Source organism: Somniosus microcephalus, chromosome 19, assembly GCF_052327205.1.
Source record: "Somniosus microcephalus isolate GS21.2 chromosome 19, FLI_Smic_1.0, whole genome shotgun sequence".
Taxonomy (NCBI): Eukaryota; Metazoa; Chordata; class Chondrichthyes; order Squaliformes; family Somniosidae; genus Somniosus; species Somniosus microcephalus.
Genome location: NC_141005.1, coordinates 36,300,249 through 36,315,942, shown reverse-complemented (window position 1 = coordinate 36,315,942; position 15,694 = coordinate 36,300,249). Strand labels below are relative to the sequence as shown.

General features: G+C 41.8%; 1 protein-coding gene across 1 annotated transcript in view; it reads right to left on the bottom strand.

The window, feature by feature from the left end:
• Window positions 1–15,694, bottom strand: part of tbc1d10ab (TBC1 domain family, member 10Ab) — a 79,791-nt gene that overhangs the window by 47,580 nt on the left and 16,517 nt on the right. Inside the window, exon 2 of the mRNA XM_085961553.1 lies at window positions 4,559–4,658. Coding sequence (XP_085817679.1) covers window positions 4,559–4,658 — 100 coding nt within the window. The remainder of the gene's footprint in view (window positions 1–4,558; window positions 4,659–15,694) is intronic.

The following is a 15,694-nucleotide window of genomic DNA, read 5'->3' as shown; positions in this document are numbered from 1 at the left end:
ATTATTAACTGCATTTTATGATTGTTTTTATCAAGTTTGGCTTCATCTTCAAAAGCAAAATATGTTTTATATAGAGACAGCTTTCCTCTGGATACTGGAAAAAGACCAGTAACTATCAAAATATTGTAGATCAGATGTGGCAACCCCAATGAATTTAAGCATACTAAATTTTTTAATTTTTTTTATTCATTTATGGGATCAGGAGTCACTGGCAATGCCAGCATTTATTGCCCATCCCTAGTTGCCTTTGAGAAGGTGGTGGTGAGCCACCTTCTTGAACTGCTGCAGTCCATGTGGTGATGGTACTCCCACAGTGCTGTTAGGTAAGGAGTTCCAGGATTTTAACCCTGCGACGATGAAAGATCGGCAATATACTTCTAAGTCAGGATGGTGCGTGACTTGGAGGGGAACTCAGAGGTGGTGGTGTGCCCTTGTCCTTCTAGGTGGAAGAGGTCGCGGATTTGGGAGGTGCTGTCGAAGAAGCCTTAGCGAGTTGCTGCAGTGCATCTTGCAGATGGTACACACTGCAGCCACGGTACGCCGGTGGTGGAGGGAGTGAATGTTTAAGGTGGTGGATGGGGTGCCAATCAAGCGGGCTGCTTTGTCCTGGATGGTGTCGAGCTTCTTGAGTGTTGTTGGAGCTGCACTCATCCAGGCAAGTGGAGAGTATTCCATCACACTCCTGACTTGTGCCTGGTAGATGGTGGAAAGGCTTTGGGAAGTCAGGAGGTGAGACTCACCGCAGAATACCTAGCCTCTGACCTGCTCTTGTTGCCACAGTATTTATGTGACTGGTCCAGTTAAGTTTCTGGTTAATGGTGACCCCCCCCCAGGATGTCGATAGTGGGGGATTCGGCGATGGTAATGCCATTGAATGTCATGGGGAGGTGGTTAGACATTCGCTTGTTGGAGATAGTTATTGCCTGGCACTTCTGCGGCGCAAATGTTACCTGCCACTTATCAGCCCAAGCCTGAACGTCGTCCAGGTCTTGTTGCATGCGGGCATGGACTGCTTCATTATCTGTGGAGTTGTGAATGGCGCTGAACACTGCAGTCATCAGTGAACATCCCCATTTCTGACCTTATATTGGAGGGAAGGTCATTGATGAAGCATAGAGGAAAATAAACTAATGACAGATGGAGAGAGTCCAACAGTGACTCCCAATTTATCAGGTGGGGGTGGGAAAAGAAGGCAAGGGAAATGTGGCATATAGAAAACCCCTTCCTTAGATGAAACTCTAGCGCATGTCCTTCTGATTGAGACTTAGCCTGTACAATCCAGGCACATTTTGAAACAATAAGGACTTTACTTTCATATCTTCATCAAAAAGACCACTCCAGTTTATTGAAGTCCTTTTTAGAGCTGAAGGGAGATTCTCTGCTTTAAGTGTAAATACTGTATTATTTTAACCTGCATAAATCTAATCTGTACCATGATAGTCTTCACACTGGAGTAAGCTCCAAGTACCCAAGCTCTGGAATTCCCTGCCTAAACCTCTCCACCTCGCTACTTCTCTTTCCTCCATTAAGACGCTGCTTAAAACCTACCTCTTTGACCAAGCTTTTGGTCACCTGCCCCAATTTCTCCTTATGCGGCTCGGTGTCAAATTTTTTGTCTTTTAATACTCCTGTGCAGCGCCTCGGGAAGTTTTACTACGTTAAAGGCACTATATAAATACACGTTATTGTTGTAGTAATTGATAAAGTTGCTCGACGGTACAGAAAATTCAGTATGCAGCTTACCGTGACAGTGGTTAATCAGCAGATCCATGCACCACTTGGGGGAAGTGGTATGAAACGGTTAAGAGAAATTAATTATAATTATAGAGCCTGAACCATAAAAGGTCCTTCCCAGTCACCATGGCTCAGTGCCACACTTTGTGTAACACTGACCCATTGGGGAGAAGGTTATATTTGAAACAGATTCTTGCATTTAATGTAACAAATAGTTTGAGATGGATTAGCTATATAAAACTAACATGAAACATACTGCAAGATGACTGTACTCTGAACTTCCTCTCAAAGAGAAAGAAGTGTGGCCAAGTGATTACTGCAGCAGATATTGACCATTAAAAAGTAAACTCCAACAAAGTAAGTAGATGAACCAAGAAATGGTAAATAGCAATGTAAAAAAAATGAAGCTAATACACTTTGGAACAGTTACTTCGTATATAGGTGACCACTGAATTTAGTAAACGAGAAAAATCTGGTTGTGGTCAAAGAGTCACTGAAAGTGTCCAAGCAATAAAAAGATGGTCAATGGAAATCAGACATTCAAGTAGTCAATTTTCCATTCTGCTGCTTGCTCAACGTTGAAGACAAAAACTGATCAGAATTACATACATTAATCTTCCATTCTACCACTTCGCAGCTCTGCACATTAGCAGAACACTACGCTACAATACTGGGCCAAATGCAGAAAAAATGTTTACTTATATAGACAAGCATCTAGAACCGGTCAAGCTGTAAAGCCATATTAAGCCCTCTAAAAATTGAGTTACTTAATATAATTCAATTACAAGATGGTTCAACAATCTTTAAAAGAAGAAAATTAGATTAAGAATGTTGAGCGATACAACTGGGGATTGTTGCATTCTTTTAGTACCGCTGAGTAACCATGGCTACAAATGGCTGAACTCTGGCCAAGTTACACATCTGGTTTAAATAAGATTACTTGCAATCAATATTTAACTATTGCTAGGTGACAGTTCTGGTGGTTCTTCTCCCCTCCCCCATCTCTCTGTTGGCTTCCAGATGAAGGTTATTAGACTTGTTACATATGCAGTAAGTAATAATAGTGCTTCAAAGCACAATTCTGAATATGCCATGAGTTGCAGGTTACTGTATAACATTTCTTTACGTTGGAAATGTTTGAAATTGTGTCTTGGACAACAACTGCGTATGCAGCACACCAGAAACAAAAGAACTATGAGCGCCTAAAGCTCAGGTAGCAAATATAGTTCACGCTTGCCACGAGTACAGCATTGTATAAATACGTGAGGAGAGGTTTAAGAGTCATGCATCAATGAGTTGCGCTGAAGAGCAAACCAAGGTTTCCCCAGTCAATTCCCAATTGCAGTCATGCTGTCTGTGAAGGCACTAGAACCCAACTGCCAGATATCCCTCAAAAGATGAACAGCATGGAATTAAATTAGACTAGGAACCTACCACTGTGTGTGTGCGCTGATTCAGCGTATCTCAGCCACAATGTCACAGCATTCTTGTGCTTGATGCACAAGGAAGAGAAACAGCCACAATTTCCACTCCTACTTCACATCCAGGGACTCCTGCTAGAAAGCCCATCAATCTAAACATCAGGTGAGATGGAGGAGGACTGGGTGTAACGATAATGCCCCCAGAGTGGAGTAGCCTGGCAACATCACTGTCTAGTGCCAGAAATTAAAAACAAGACAGTTGAGTGTAGTGCTAGTGGGTAGTTGGTGCTAATGGAACCATAAGTCTTCAAGAAGAGAGAAATTTGGAGAAGGAAAATTAAAGACCAGATACATCCCCATTGAGAAGGAGGGTGAAAGAGAAAATAAAAAGATGAGACACAAGTTATTGTGTGTCAGCAAAGCACAACTCCTAATTACCAACATGGTACTGGAAGCATGAAGCTAGCTACCTTCTTAGCAAAGCTACTGTGGGACACCTGAACAGATGAGAAAGTGTACACAAGATAACATCCAAAGTAATATACTTAGGTCTTATGACGTTCTTTAACTCTTAAAATTGTTACAGCCTTATAACTTTACTGTAATTTTACAGATTTTTAAATGTCTATTCCACACAAATTTAACCCCTAGAACTCAAAGTGGTAAAGAGCAGGCTTAACAGGAGCTTTGTATATGAATAAGGAATTTTCCAGAGTTTTTTTTCCCCCCCCCCATACACTGGCCTATGGTTTTTGCCCCTCCACCAGGAGACTGAGGGTAGGGGTAGGGGGAGGGGGGGGGGGGGGGGGGGGGGGAAAGAGAAAGAGTAAATTATGGTGCGTGTATAGGACAGGCTCAATAGACAAGCTTGTTTTTTCTTGTCTTTTTTCTATGTTTGTACAGATTTCTGGACTATTTTGATATTTCAATTGGGCATAGTTGAAGCTGGGTAGAGTGGGGAACCCTAGCGGATTTTCTCTTTGAACTGGGAAGTTGAGACTTACTTTAACACACATACCCAAAAACCTTAGTGTGCAGCTGAACAGATGAATTTATCAAATTTGGTCCTTTGTGTACATAAAATGTTATAGGGAATTGGATAAGTACCTGAAGGAAAAGAATTTGCAGGGCTATGGGGAAAGGGTGGGGGAGTGGGGCAAACTGAAGTGCTCTTGCAGAGAGCCGGCACGGGCTCGACGGGCAGTGTGGACTCCTTCTGTAACCATTCGAAGATTCTAGCTACTAGTTTTAAAAAAGTACTGATTATAAATATATATACAAATTTAAAAGGTGAATTTAATTACAAATACAACATTTATATGTACTAGAAAGAATTAATTTTTATTAACCTACTGCTTTCTCAGTCAGCAACTGTACAGTTTTTTTCCCCACATCATTCTCACCTTCTTGTGCTTTTTTGCCATCCATTTGTCCCAGTTGTTCAACATGTCCAGCCATTTTGATTCCCGCTGTCGCAATACCTCAGGTGGCACTTCGTGTTGCCTAGAAACAATGATTTGCAGATTACTTTTAAGACTGGACATTCACTTATAAGATTGAACACTGCTAGTTGAACAGACTCATTTTTTGAAGATTGTCACTAATCAGCTAAATAGCTACAGCTGCTAACACTTTGCAAGATTACCAAACTTTCTGAACAACCAGACAGAATAAAGTGAATATAATAGCAAAATACTGCAGATGCTGGAAATCTGAAATAACAGAAAATGCTGGAAATACTCAGCAGGCCAGGCTGCATCCGTGGAGAGAGAAACAGAGCTAACGTTTCAGGTCTGGGACCCTTTGATCCCAGACCTGAAACGTTAACTTTGTTTCTCTCTCCACGGATGCTGCCTGGCCTGCTGAGTATTTCCAGCATTTTCTGTTATTACTGAATAAAGTGAAGTGAGTTGCTTATACACCCAAAATAGAAAAAGGAGACTATAAAAAACTTAAAAATACGATATTTAATACAAGTATTGATTTGAACATTTGAAACTGTAAAATAATATTACTGACTCACAAGCACTATTGTAGGGAAAGAGACTGTACTGCTTACAGTTACTATCAATCTGTAGATTACTATAAATTGTGGCGGTGTGTTCAAAAGAAAAACTTGTATTATGCAGGGGCTTAGCACATCTCTCAAATGTCTCAAAACACTTCACATATAAATGAAAGTAGCACTGTGAAATGCAGCCTTATGTTTACTTTTCAGAACGTATTGTGGGTCCTTGTGTTTAAGGAAATTTTCTCTACCTCCTCTCTAGTGTAGTACTGAGGGAGGTCTGCATTTTACACACAGCCAGGTCCCACAAGTAGTAATGAGATGAAATGACCAGTTAAACTGTTTTTGATGGTTTTGGTTGAGGGGAATGTTGGGACAGCAGCTCAGCTTTGAATAGTGCCATGGATCTTTTAATGATTGCCTGAATAGGCAGATGAAGCCGGTTTCCTCACATTTCCTCCCAGAACAGCAGCTCTGACAATGCAGCCCTCCCTCAGCACTGCACTAGAGGAGGTAGAGAACATTTCCTTAAAAACACATAAGCATCAACAATATTTTCTGAAAAGTAAACATACAGTGTCACTATTTAAAAATCTATCAATCTACATGACAGTAAAAGCAGGTTTAGCTCCAACTGCCTAGACATCTATTGACATCAGACTTCCCCTTTCTCAAGTGGCTCCATACTACCTCATCTCTTGGTTTGGGCCATGCTCCTGGTCTGTTGAAATGTCACAGAATTGTACAGAATATTCAGTCCATCCTGCCTGTACTTGCTCTTCAATTTAAGCTGTCTACTCTTAATGTATTTACCTACGTTGTCACAATATCCTTTTATATTCTTCCCTTTCAAATACTTATCAATTTTCTGAATAGAATTTGCTTCAATAGCCACTTAAAGTAGGTCATGTTTCAATAACCCTCTGTAGGAAAGAGTTTATTTCAATTTCCTCCATTACTCTTTTGGTGACCCAGAATCCATGTGCCCTTGTTACCAATTCACCAACTAGTGGAAAGGATCCTGCATTTGTGAAGCATCTTGAAACACTTTTCTATTTTACCGGCGCTATGTAAATGGAAATAGTCTTTCCATTTGAAAGTTTTTTGCAATTTTAGAAACCTCTATTAAAGCCATCCTTAACCTTTTCTTTTTCAGGTGAAAAAAGATCAAGGTTTATGAGGCTTCCTTTGTAAATGTAACCTGGCATCATTGTAGTGAATCTTCACTGTACCCTTTCCATTGCTTTAAAATCCTTCCCATAATGGGGTGCCCAGAACTGCATGCAATACCCCAAGTGTGACCTAACCAATATCTTGTACAAATTCAACATAATGTGTCATTTTTACCCCAAAGACATCCCTTCCAGTGATGGGCCAGGCTTCCCAAGTGGAGAGTAAAAAGATTCTATGACACCGCTCTCTATTACCTCAAACTCTCAGATCCTATAATACTCGAGAGATAATATTGCCTTGGAGGTGGCAACTTTTTTTTTTTAACATAAGCAACATTTTCTACGTAATGTCCAAATTCTAGAGAAGCTGGTTGGCCATTTGCAATTCTGAAGGAGTTTCTTACTTTCCATCCATTTGACTAGAAAATCTCTCAACTTTGCTCCAACCCCTTATAGAAGGGCAGTTTAAAATGTGTTGTAGGATTATAGAACTAAGAATGTCAATTGTCCCAACGTGTTAGAGGAACTGCAACCCTCTCCACAATTTGTGGAGCAGCCGATGGGCCCAATTCTACTTGATTATTAGGAGGTCAATTGTATTACTGGAATACTGATAGCTCTTGATACCCTTCAAATGATTGTCAATACATTTGGTGACTCCCTACCTTGTACTGTTTATAACAACCCAGTTGTATGGCACTGGCATCATGGTCTGCCTAGTTCCAGGTGACCTAGCAAATGGTCTGGTCTGAAAAGATTAGGCTTCAATGTGTTAATTTCAAATTAGTTCCTTTTCTCAACTGTTGCTTGGAGCACCTTGGTCCAAACACTTTAGAATGAACAAATATGAATGATAATTTATCTGGGGAGGGAGAAAAAGTGGTGCTGCTGGGGTTCGTTGAGTGCAGACCCTGAATTGGTCAAGTGTCTTCTACTGATCATTCAGAACTCAGCATCATTTGAGGTTTGGCTCTTGCCTGGATTGTTGGATTTTACATTCCACTCCTAGCACAACCAGATGTAGTGTGTCTTGGCCCAGCACATTCCTGTCTTTGTATGTTCTTGGTATAGAGGGTCTAGAAGTGCGTCTCATTTTTAGAATTCCACTCCTCGTTAGTGAATGTTGGCATCATTATTACTGGATGGGTTTGACATTTGGAAATGGTGGTTGAGGGGCTATTTAAAAAAAAAATTACTAACCTGGTTTGTCAGGTTTTAATTTTTTACTTGAAGATTTTCTAAGCCAGTCAAAACAAAAATGTAAAAAAACATTTTTAATTTCATACTATGCAGCATAAAGGAATGTTTTTGCTTGTGCTGTTTCACATTAAGCTACAGACTACATTTATTTGCTATACAAGACTTAGTGGGAGCAATTATATTTGAAGGATGGTGGATTACATCAAATTCTATCAGTCAATTCTTTCACTCTACTTTTAGCTGCAAACAAGGATGTGCTGCTGTAAAACAGGATGCCATGTCAATTGTTGGTCCACAGAAACAAGACTAGCCATTTCCTTTGCAGCATTATATACATTTTACCATAAACTGGACTTTAAACTCAGCAAGTGGGTTAGAATCCATTATATTTTACTAAGATGCCGATTTCTGGTTAAATATTTATAGATGGGATTATAAACTGTAATTCACTCACTTTGTTGAAAAGCTGTTTCAAATTGACAGTATTCTGCACTCAGGGGATTTATAATGGGGAACAAAGAAATGGCAGACCAATTAAATACATACTTTGGTTCTGTCGTCACAAAGGAGGACACAAATAACCTCCCAGAGATGTTGGGGAACATAGGGTCTAATGAGAGGGAGGAACTGAATGAAATCAGTATTTGTAGGGAAATGGTGTTAGGGAAATTGACAGCATTGAAGGCCGATAATACTCCAGGGCCTGATAATCTACATCCTAGGGTACTTAAGGAAGTGGCCCTAGAAATAGTAGATGCATTGCTGGTCATCTTCCAAAATTCGATAGACTCTGGAACAGTTCCCATGGATTGGAGGGTAGCTAATGTTACCCCACGGTTCAAAAAAGGTGGTAGAGAGAAAACGGTGAATTATAGACCGGTAAGCCTGACATCGGTAGTGGGGAAAATGCCAGAGTCAATTATAAAAGATGTAATAGCAGAGCACTTGGAAAACAGTGACAGGATTGGACAAAGTCAACATGGATTTACAAAAGGTAAATCATGCTTGACTAATCTACTGGAATTTTTTGAGGATGTAACTGGTAGAATAGATAAGGGAGAACCAGTGGATGTGGTGTATTTGGACTTTCAGAAGGCTTTCGATAAAGGTCCCACATAAGAGATTAGCGTGTAAAGTTAAAGCACAAGGGATTGGGGGCAAGGTACTGACTTGGATAGAGAACTGGTTGGCAGACAGGAAGCAAAGAGTTGGAATAAACGGGTCTTTTTCCGAGCGGCAGGCAGTGACTAGTGGAGTACCGCAGGGATCGGCGCTAGGACCCCAGCTATTCACAATATATATTAACAATCTAGACGAGGGAACTAGATGTAATATCTCCAAGTTTGCAGACGACACAAAGCTGGGTGGGCGTGTGTGCTGGGAGGAGGATGCAGAGAAACTCCAGTATGATTTGGACAGGTTGGGTGATTATACTGCATCTGCCATATGTGGATAAATGCGAGGTTATCCACTTTGGTGGCAAAAACAGGAAGGCAGATTATCTGAACGGCAATAGATTGGGGGAAGGGGGAAGTGCAACGAGACCTGGGTGTCCTTGTGCACCAGTCGCTGAAGGTAAGCATGCAGGTGCAGCAGGCGGTTAAGGCGGCAAAATGGTATGTTGGCCTTTGTAGCGAGAGGATTCGAGTAAAGGAACAAGGATGTCTTGCTGCAGTTGTACAGGGCCTTGGTGAGACCACACTGAGTATTGTGTGCAGTTTTGGTCGCCTTATCTGAGGAAGGGTGTTCTTGCCATGGAGGGAGTGCAGCAAAGATTCACCAGACCGATACCTGGGATTGCAGGAATGACGTACGAGGCGAGATTGGGTCGATTAGGCTTATACTCGCTGGAGTTTAGAAGAATGAGAGGGGATCTCATTGAAACTTATAAAATTCTAACAGAACTAGACAGACTAGATGCAGGAAGGATGTTCCCGATGGCGGGGGAGTCCAGAACCAGGGGTCACAGTCTAAGGATAAGGGGTAAGCCATTTAGGACAGAGATGAGGAGGAATTTCTTCACCCAGAGAGTGGTGAACCTGTGGAATTCTCTACCACAGAAGGCAGTGGAGGCCAATTCATTAAATATATTCAAGAAGGAGTTAGATATATTTCTTAAGGCTAAAGGGATCAAGGGATATGGGGAGAAGGCAGGGACAGGGTACTGAGTTTGGATGATCAGCCATGATCTCATTGAATGGCGGAGCAGGCTCGAGGGGCCAAATGGCCTACTCCTGCTCCTATCTTCTATATTTCTATGCTGCTAAAATACTGAAAACTGCAGAGATTTAAGTCAATGCAGTACCTTCACTTTTAAGGTAAACCTGGCAATGGAAGAGTTGATCCTCTGTGGCAGCCTCATGCAGGTAGGTTAGCAGTACTCCAAGGCACTGTTAATTGACCAGCATGTCTACCTCATGGGTGGACTCATCCACATCCTACCAATCACTCAGGCTGGGATTCTTCCCAGTTGGTGCCAGGTAAGTCTGCGAGCCAATATCCTAACGGGTCTGAGCCAACAGTAACTCTTTACCCATTGAGAATCCCAATTTGCCAACCTGGTCACAGGTTTCTTCAGTTTATGTTAAGTGGGGTCTGCCCTTGCAGGGAGAGTGAATGTGTACTCCAGATCAAGTAAAAGTGAAACAACATACAGTACATGGATTTCTCAGTCGCTTCATTTTGAGGCTCTTAATAATGGTGATGGATTGCCAGGAGTGTCAGACCGAGCTAAAAATCTCTCTTCAGTCGGTGCATCAGAGCAACAAATGCTTCTTTATTACAAGTCACATTTATCCATCATTACACTTATTTTAAAGAGCACAGAATATATTCTACTGTAATCCCATGTTCAGCAATAAAAAATTCATTCCAATTCTCAATCTCTTCTCTTCTGATATTCAAACACTTTTTCCCAGTTTACATTAACACAAAACACTTAATCTTTCCGACCAAAAAGTTTACTTTTATTTTCTTTGCTAAACAGCTATTGCCAAAGATCCTAAAAAATACTACTGTACTTTAGTTCTAGACAGACAACAGTTGAGCGTTTCATCTTTGATTTACACAAAACTTGTACTAAGATTAAAGACTGCACCACTTTAGCTAGTGCCTGTGATACTAGAATTGGATAAAAAGCTAGTTTAAAACTAGAACGAGGTCTGATGTGACGTTCTATCGCTTCTCGAGGCCTGGAAATATACCTTGCAAAGGCATAAGAATACTTGCAGTAGCTTAAAAATAATGGGCAGATCAAAGTTTTCCGATTGTTGTCCTGAGCGCATTAAAGAACATTTCACTTAAATAGTAAGGCTACTGAAGTCAGTCCCAAAGGCAGAGGGAGCAATCCAAGATATGAGAACTAAAAGAAAAATCTAGAGCAAAGACACAAAAACAGAAGGAAATGAGGGCAACACACATCCAAACTACCCCGAGTTTATTGTTTGGTTGCATTCAAATGTTTTCAATAGGGGAGAACATGGGAAATCTAACAGCACAGTTTCACAAGACTAAATCAAGGAAAGAGGAAAAGAAGAGAATTTGTCTTAAGAAAAAGTTTGTAAAGGACTACAAGCTATAGATGGCTGCCAGAATAAAGGGCGTTCAGGATATATCTGGCACTGATGGAATCTGCTGTAATTTTCAGAATTCTCAATTGTTAAGTTTCAGATATTATTGCCACACCATTCTGAACAAAATCGTCACTTTAGGCTTGGAGCACAGATATTGTTGACAACACTCATTAGGAACATCTTAAGAGTCATAACGGCACAGGAGGCCATTCGGCCCATCAAGTCCGTGCCGGCTCTCTGCAGAGCAATCAAGTCAGTCCCATTTCCCCCACTCTATCCCTGCAAGTTTCAAGTACCTATCCAGTCTCCCCTTGAAAACATTGAGTGTCTCTGCTGCCACCACTTCTGTCGGCAGCGAGTTCCAAGTCCTCACCACTCGCTGCATAAAAAAAGTTTTTCCCTCGTATCTCTTGCCCAAAACCTTAAATCTGCGTCGCCTAGTCCTTGCACCATCAACTAGTGGGAACAGCCTTTCCATACCAGTCATAATCTGAAGAGGGGGGGGGGAAAAGAGAAAGAGAGAGAGAGAGAGAGACAGACAGAGAGAGCGAGAGAGAGGGACCGAGGGGGGGGGAGAAGAAAGAGACCCGAGGGGGCGGGGGGACGGAGGACAGGAGGGGGGGGGGGGGGGGGGGAAACGGGCAGTTAGTCAAGCCTAATTCTGCCCTTATCCAATAACCACACATTCAAACAGGGGTCAGCAGCACTTACAAGAACAGACTGTTTGACTAATCTTTCCATCCCTGGCCAGGATCAAAGCTATTAGAACTTCTCTCCAGCCAACACAACCCAACATAGCAGCAGGATCCAACTTGCAAGGGTGGCTTTCCTGGTTTGCGAGGCTGAACTACTCACTGGAGAAATGCATTGAGCCATTTGGAGTGTACCTCATATGTACAACTCATGTAAACATTTTCTATTCTTTTAGCCCCAGATACTAGTTCCAGCCAAGAGACTTGGCTGGCAACTTCCACCTAAATCTCTGCTTTTGAGTTAGCAACAATTTGGAGTAACTCTCGTCAAATTCCCAGACTTGTGCAGCATGTCTAGCGTTCGTGAGGAAGTCACTGCCATCAGGTACAGTGTTTCATTTAATATTTGTCATTTTCTGTTGCTACCATGCAGAAACTGGCTTTACTGGGTTTATCTGGGAAATCTAGATCATTGCACACAAGTTCTCATCAAACTCATTTTTTATTATCCTTAAGTAAATAATGCAAAAAGGAAACAGCTCAAGAATGAAGAGAGTTATCTGGGCTTAACATTCAAAAGGTTTCAGTCCATTAATAAAGATCAGACTAAATCTTGCACAGATCAATTGAGAACAAGTAGAAAAGTCTGCATACTGTTTCAGCAAATACCATAACCTTGCTGTAAGGACACATTAAAATGGTACCAAGCCTAAATTAAATGACGTGACTGATGTGTGTGCACAAAAAAAAAGGAAAAATTATTTATAAAGGAGAATGTTAATATTTTAGGTTCACAGAACAATTAATACAGTATAATTAGAATTTCTTACAATTTCTAACTTTTTATAATCAGCCAACAATTGCCCCATAAAGCATTCTCTGGGCTCAAACTGGCCAGAATAAGCGGCAGTTCAACTGGTTGTTCCTTCTTCCCAAGGTGGAATACCTTAGTTTCCTTCTGGTATTCGACTTCGAAACCAGTTTTTGAACTGATCAAACTTTCAGCTGAGTTTCAGTTACAATTAACTCACACTAAAACACATGACCTATTTAGGAATTAAGCATTAATCCATCTGAACTGACAGGAATAATTACCTGCTTACTGATCTGCAGCCTGAAAGACTTAAAACCTACTACAGTACAATGACAAATAAAAAGACAAAAGATACATAGAGATAGGAACAGGAGTAGGCCATTCGGCCCTTCGAGCCTGCTCCGCCATTCAATGAGATCATGGCTGATCTTCGTCTGAGATCATAGCTGATCTTACCAGTTCAGTACCCCGTCCCCGCCTTTTCTCCGTAACCCTTAATCCCCTTAGCCTTCAGAAATATATCCAATTCTCTCTTGAAAATATTTATTGAATTAGCCTTCACAGCCCTCTGTGGCAGGGAATTCCACAGGCTCACCACTCTTTGAGTGAAGAAATTCTTCCTCATCTCTGTTTTAAATGATTTGCCCGCTATTTTTAGACTGTGGCCCCTGGTTCTGTGCTCCCCGGCCATTGGAAACATTCTCTCTGAATTCAGCCTGTCCAGGCCTGCCATAATTTTATATGTTTCGATGAGATCCCCTCTCAATCTTCTAAACTCCAGTGAGTACAAGCCCAAACTATTTAATCTCTCTTCGTAGGTCATTCCCGCCATTCCAGGTATCAGCCTGGTGAATCGCCGTTGCACTCTTTCCATGGCAAGAACATCCTTCCGCAGATGGGGCGACCAAAACTGTACACAATACTCCAGATGCGGTCTCACCAGCACCTTGTACAGCTGTAGTAAGGTATCCCTATTCCTATACTCGAACCCCCTTGATATGAAGGCCAACATACCATTTGCCTTCTTAATCGCCTGTTGCACCTGCATGCTCTCCTTCAGTGACTGGTGCACAAGAACACCCAGGTCCCTCTGCACTTCCCCATCTCCCAATCTATTGCCATTTAGATAATAATCTACCCTCCTGTTTTTACCCCCAAAGTGGATAACCTCGCATTTATCCACATTATAGTGCATCTGCCACGTATCCGCCCATTCCCCCAACCTGTCCAAATCACACTGTAGCCTCCTGACATCCTCATCAGAGCCCACCCCTCCTCCTAGTTTAGTGTCGTCAGCGAATTTGGAAATATTGCATCCAATTCCCTGATCCAGATCATTTATATATATTGTGAACAGCTGGGGTCCCAGGACAGATCCTTGCGGCACCCCGCTGGTCACTGCCTGCCACTCCGAAAACGAGCCGTTTATTCCAACTCTCTGTTTTCTATCCGCCAGCCAGTTCTCTATCCACGTTAATACTTTGCCCCCAATCCCATGAGCCTTAATTTTGCATGATAATCTTTTGTGTGGAACCTTATCGAAGGCTTTCTGGAAGTCAAGGTACACCACATCCACTGGCTCTCCCCCATCTATTCTACCAGTTACCTCCTCAAAAAATTCCAGCAGATTAGTCAAACACGATTTACCCTTTGTAAATCCATGTTGACTCTGTCCGATCCTTTCCCCATTTGTCAAGTGCTCCGCTATTTTATCCTTAATAATGGACTCTAGCATTTTGCCCACAACCGATGTAAGGCTTACTGGTCTATAATTCCCTGCTTTCTCTCTACCCCCCTTTTTAAATATTGGGGTAACATTAGCTACCCTCCAATCCACGGGTACTGTTCCCGAGTCAATGGAGTTCCGGAAGACGATCCTTAGAGCATCTGCTATCTCCAGGGCAACCTCCTTAAGTACCCTAGGATGTAGTTTATCAGGCCCTGGGGATTTGTCGGCCTTCAGTCCCCTCAACTTACCCAACACCATATCCCTAGAGATACTAATTTCTGTCAGCTCCTCCCTCTCATTAGTCCCTATGTTTGCCGATATTCCTGGGAGGTTATTTGTGTCCTCCTTTGTGAATACAGAACCAAAGTATGAGTTTAATTGGTCTGCCATTTCCTTATTCTCCATTATATATTCTCCCGAATCAGACTGCAAGGGACCGACTTGGGATTTTACCAGTCTTTTCCTCCTGATATACCGATAAAAGCTTTTGCAGTCTGTCTTTATGTTTGCTGCAAGTTTACTTTCGTATTCTATTTTCCCCTTCCTGATTAATCCCTTTGTCCTCTTTTGCTGTATCCTGTACTGCCCCCAATCTTCCGGTCTGGTGCTTTTTTTTGCCAGTTGATATGCCCTTTTTTTTGATTTTATGCTGTCCCTAATTTCCCTCGTTATCCACGGTTGAGTCACCTTTTTAGGTTTATTTTTATGCCAAACCGGTATAAACATGTTCTGGAATTCTTCCATTCTATCTTTGAATGCTTGCCATTGTCTATCCACTGTCAATCCCCCCAGAAACACCACCCAATCAATCTTACCCAATTCCCGTCTCATACCCTCGTAATTCCCTTTATTTAAGTTCTGGACCTTAGTCTCTGATTCAATTTCCTCACTCTCCATCTCGACTGAGAGCTCGATCATATTATGATCGCTCTGACCCAAGGGGCCTCGTACAAGAAGATTGGTGATAAGTCCCTTCTCATTGCACAATACCCAGTCTAAAATGGCCTGATCTCGAGTCGGCTCCTCGACATATTGGTCCAGATAACCGTCCCGAAAACATTCCAGGAATTCCTCCTCCTCAGAATTTTTACTAATTTGGGTAGTCCAATCAATATGTAAATTAAAGTCACCCATGATGACAGCTGTGCTCTTATCGCACGCTTCTCTAATTTCCCTTTTTATGCCTTCCCTCACCTCCATATTACTATTTGGAGGCCTATATATCACACCCACTAACGTTTTCCTCCCCTTGCTATTTCTCATTTCTACCCATACAGATTCCGTTTCATCCGAGTTAATATCCTTCCTTTCCATTGCATTAATCCCCTCCTTTACCAGCAATGCTACCCCAC